The 5,467-nt window shown below is 40.0% G+C and overlaps 1 protein-coding gene across 1 annotated transcript; it reads left to right on the plus strand.

The window, feature by feature from the left end:
- The first annotated feature begins 330 nt into the window (after positions 1–330).
- LOC109049509 (probable G-protein coupled receptor 101) lies at positions 331–3,927 on the plus strand. The gene is made up of 2 exons (XM_019067188.2): positions 331–693; positions 1,897–3,927. Exon 2 carries the CDS (start codon positions 1,995–1,997, stop codon positions 3,294–3,296), a length of 1,302 nt encoding a protein of 433 aa, XP_018922733.1. The 5' UTR covers positions 331–693; positions 1,897–1,994; the 3' UTR covers positions 3,297–3,927.
- Positions 3,928–5,467: the final 1,540 nt, after the last annotated feature.

Genomic DNA, 5,467 nt, shown 5'->3' on the forward strand with positions numbered 1-5,467 from the left:
TATTTAGAATGTCTAGTACGCACTCCAAAAATTAAAAAAGGACCCATAAGTTGTATGCATACTATATTATCTAGTATGTACTAGTATATACGTTTCCTTGTAAGTATATTAAAACACATGTCAGGTTGATAGTAGTACATGCTTTACAATATGTAGCAAACATATATGGCTAAAGTGATCCAGTGTGCACTGTGTAATGTGCTTATTTGTTTTTACTTATTTAATTTTGCCTTCAGCCACACTCATTATTGATTGTATACCCACCGGATGTGATCAGCACGATTAGGCTACTTGTTGCGGAAGGTTTGTGTGTTTAAGTGCACCGACAGTGTTACAGTGTTAATGAGCAGAACAGTGTTGACAGCAGAACCGCTGTGACTGCTGTAGGTGCGCCACCGCATTTTCACCAGCAGGTTACAGAAACCCACGGCGGTTCATTGAAACAATATCTGCTCTGACAGCACCAGCGAGCTCTTGAACGATGCTTCTCCATCTCTGAATGAAGTCATGCTCACACAGAGCCAAGCAGAGGCGAGAGGACGCGACTTCCGTTGATGACACTGAGGAGACTAAAATGGGAGAACATCACTGGAGCCCTGCTTTCAATGAAGAGAGAGACACAAAGGCGAATGACCACCGACAGCCATTCGAAAAGAGCCGAACGGATGCTTCGTTTTCAATGATCGTCACACGGTAAATGTCTTCCATTCATTGGTAATATTTGCATGAGATTTGCACCGTAGAGAAACCAGCGCCACTATTAGCGCGCGGTAAACAATGGAATGATGACAGCGGTGATTTCCAGCTGTTTCTCATTGTTCGAATAAAAGGTAGATGCATATAATTTGGCCCGTGCCTACCAACAGTAACTCAAAAAGACCAGGTAGAGATACGATGCACACAGCTTATAGATCATGGATATAGATAGTCTCTGTATGCAGATACACTGTTTCTCTTAAGTAGCCTTTTTATTATGCACTGCTTACGTATAAATATGCATACTGATTTGTACATACATGCAGTAAATACTAGTATGCATATATGCATGTTATAAAGCAGGCACCAGAACCTTTGTGTATAGGTATCCTTAAGAAAATGCATGTATAGTATACATTGTAGCCTGTAGTAAGCACTATGTAGTAGGCTTTGCAAGAAGGTTCATTATGTTATGTACTTTTAAATTACAGTATGGATGTATAAAAGTATCTGTACAGTACAAATTTGAAGTTTGGCATTGAGTACTGCAAATATTGTTGGCTCTTGTTTTATAAAGTTGTGTAATAGCATTAGGGATGCAACCATATTAAAATTCTAGTCGATGCAATATGCCAATATTTGTTTGTTTGTTATTGTTTTTAGTTGTATTTATATCTGAAGTTATGGCTGGTAACTGCTATATATATATATGTGTGTGTGTGTGTGTGTGTGTGTGTGTGTGTGTGTGTGATTATAATTATTTTCATATTTAATATCAGTCAGTCATATTAAAATTACTATTTTAAATTAAAAATAACACTACAAATTAAAATTAATTTTATGCTTACTAACGATTTACTAAAGTTTTTAAGGATTAATTATCAGTAAGTGTAGAAAACAACAAAGATAATCTAAATGTAAAAAATAGAGGATATGAGCTAGCACAATTAATTATCAATCATTAGTATTTGCAGATTATATATATATATATATATATATATATATGCATTCCTAAAAAGCCTCTGCTAATGACTAAAAATAAATATGTAAAATGTATGTGTAGGTTGGACACAATAGTTCTTTCAGATGTCTGTTTAACTGTGACTCAAGTATCATTACAGAACTGGCAAGTGTGAACATTCATCTAAGAGGGATCAGAATGTGTTGAACATTACTTCTTGTGTTACGTCCTCTTTCAAGGTGTGAAGAGTGACAAAACAGTGGTCAGACCTTCAGGCTGGTGTTGGTGATATCCGAAAGGCTCCTCATGTGTTATCTCCCACCTTGTCTCTGTCACCATGCCCACCTTTCCACCTCTGGGCAGTAACTCCAGCACAGTGCCCTGGGACCCAGGCGCGCCTTCTCTGGTGAACAGCACGGTGAAGATGGTTCTTATATCGGCGATCGTGTGCACGTCACTTTTTGGAAACGTCGTGGTGCTGCTGGTATTCCAACGCAAGCCGCAGCTTCTCCATGTTGCCAACCGTTTTGTGCTTAACCTGCTTCTGGCCGACCTACTGCAGACGGTGCTGGTCATGCCCTTCGCCATCGCTGCCACCGTGCCTGAGGTCTGGCCTCTGGATTCCCGGCTGTGCCAGGCTCTTGTGGTCCTCATGCACCTGTTTGCATTCGCTGGCGTCAACACCATCATCGTGGTGTCCGTGGATCGCTACTTGGCCATTATCCACCCACTGTCCTATCCCACCCGAATGACACCTCACCTGGGTACCAACCTGATTGCTCTCACATGGCTTCTTAGTGTGCTTCAGAGCACCCCGCCGCTTTATGGATGGGGAACTATCGAATTCGACCGGCTCCACAATGCTTGCACTGTTGTGTGGTCCTCAAGCTACTCGTATTCAGCCCTGGTGTCCGCTCTTTCATTCTGGCTGCCTGTGGTGATCATGCTTTGCTGTTATTGGATGGTGTTCAGGGCAGCAAGGAGGCAGAATGCTCTCGTTCACCCCATCCAATCCAACCCCCCTCCAGATTCCCAAGCATCTTGTTCCAGCCCCCAAAGGCATCCGCAGCCGGAAGGCCCCTTTTCAGCCACTTATCCCATCAGGACCCGCCATAGACGCTTCCACTATCACTGTAAGGCTGCACGAGTGGTGTTCGTCATCATGGCGTCCTACGTGCTCAGCATGGGCCCGTATAGCGTCCTGAGCACGATATCCATTTACTCAAGTGCGTCAGTGCCACCCTGGCTGGCCTCGATGGCGCTCATTCTTTTCTTCCTGCAGTGCTGCTTACACCCCTACATCTACGGCTACATGCACCGCAGTGTACGCAAGGAGTTCCTGGCGCTGCTCTGCGGGCCGCTGTGCGGGCAAGGCCGGATCAGTCAGGGATCTGCGATGGAGAGCTGCTTTACGGTGACGGATGGACGCCTGGCACACACCCACCTGTCAAGCCAGGCTGCCCGAGTGTGTCCTCTCCGAACCTGGGAGGAAGGCACCACGTCTTCTTCCCCTACAGAGAGGAGGTCTAAAGACAGCCGTAAGGAAACCACCTCCATCAGTCTGAGCTCAGAGAAGGAGCTCACTGTACACAGCCACACCAACAGTCAACCTGAGGAAACACCTACAAGCAAATTCTGAACATTTTTCTCTCAGTGTTGGGGTATGTACATCTCTTTCGGTTTCCATTTAGGGCACAGTTTGGTACTTTAGAATCAAATACTGTGCCTGTAAACACAAGCTCATTGAATACACTGTAACCACACTCTCAGACAAAAAGGTGCACTGGGTCACTAAAGTGGCATTTTTCTAAATGGTACTAATATGTATCATTTAGGTACTAATATCACCGTGGGTGCATGGGTTCATACCATTAGAAGTAAAAAAAAAAGTACCTTCTTAAAAGGTACCGCCCCAATAACAGTGCATATGTGTTCATAGCTATGCTGTGGACCTACTTTATGGTTAGTATTTACACAAATAACATTGACGACAACAGAAAAGCCTAGCAAACATAGTTTCTTGGCAGGATAATAGACTGTTTAAATGATCTTTTAGCCAAGAGTTACATTCAATCATTTCTATCTTATGTTCAACATGTTTTATTCAGCAAGGATGTATTCAATTGCATTTAACTGCATTAGAATCATGAGGTTCACAAAAATATTAAGCAGTATAACTGTTTTCAGCACTGATAATAAGAAGTGTTTCTTGAACATCAAATCAGCATATAAGAGTGATTTCTGAAGGATCATGTGACACTGAAAACTGGAGTAATGATGCTGAAAATTCAGCTTTGCATCACAGAAATAAATATTGTTTTAAAATATATTAAAATAGAAAACAGGTATTTAAATAGTGATATTTCACAAAAACAAATAAATGCAGCCACGGAGAGCATAAGAGACTGAAAAAACTTCTCATCCTTAAACATTTGGATGGTAGTGTATGTTTACTCTGTGCATGGGCAAGTGGTCATCAGTTATATTATATAGTTATGGTTATTTAAACACTGGAAACAATGACTGAATAATCATTTAATACACAAGGCTTGACATATGATACAAGCCTGATACAAAATATTTGAGACATGGTATAAAGTGCACCATCAAATACAGAATATAGATTTTTTTTTTTTTTCAGTGTTTTAATATAATACTTAAAATATTAGGGAGTAAAATGTTGGAAAAATATTTTTTGAGCCAGCATATAGTAGTGTACAATGTCTAACAAAATGAATGTTCTTTGTATACATCCATGTCAAATGTATTGCTACTTTACAATTTAAAGATAAAGTATTCCTTATGTTGTTTTGAAATGAATTTAGAATATATGTGGAGAGATTTCTGTCTATTTTTCTAAGCATACATATCAACTTTGTTATACAACTGAATCATTGTCACTGGAATCAAAGTTCTCTTTTAAAGAAACACTGTTAATATAAGAGTAAGTACAAGCAAAAGGAAGCTAACAAATTGAAGAAACCGTTCTATTTATTATTTATTGTTCATGCACCAGTAATACTTAAGCGATGAATCACATCAGCATTAGCGGATGGGTGACTGTATTTCTGTTTGTATTTATAAGATTTGAAATGTGGAGGGGTTTCAGTATTTTGAAGAGGGTGAGTCACATGAAAACTGTCAAGATCATGCCTGTTTAGATTTCACCCCAAAATGAAAAATAAATAAAGTACGCCTACTTTTCAGACCATTTTTGCATTGCTCCCACCCATCAAACCTTTTCTTGTAACTTTACTGTAAAAACAAAAAAAAGGAGGAAGAAGAACAAAAAAGGGGAATCTTAATTCGCTTTAATTCAAAGTGTTTATATATCATGGTAGTATTTGTTGAATTGCCTTTTTTATTTGTGAAATGTGACCTGGGACATGCTTTCGTGAGATTCACCCAAGAGCAGCTAATGAGCTCAGGATCTCAGGTTATTTATAATGTACCTCTTGACCAGTGTGGAGAGTCAGCTCTCTTTAAGAGTGCCTCCATAGATAAATTGTACATCATTTCTGTGTTGTATAAGATGTTCAATCCCCTAACACTGCCAAATGTATCATTTAACCACTGACATGATGTGGGATTAAATAAGCTGGCTTCACAACTGCTGAAGCACTTCATGTTTTCAAGTTCAACTCCTACATTAAGGCAGGAATGTTAACCGTTTTTGAGCACTCAGCTTGACCCTGTAGAAAATGGGACTGCTAGTGCTTCATTATTAATTTCTGGCTGGGTTTTTTAGAAGTCAGCTTAATCAATCATGAGTCAAACCTGCAGTTTCCTCTGCTACAGCAAGTATTATTT

This window comes from Cyprinus carpio, chromosome A14 (genome assembly GCF_018340385.1).
Source record: "Cyprinus carpio isolate SPL01 chromosome A14, ASM1834038v1, whole genome shotgun sequence".
NCBI lineage: Eukaryota > Metazoa > Chordata > Actinopteri > Cypriniformes > Cyprinidae > Cyprinus > Cyprinus carpio.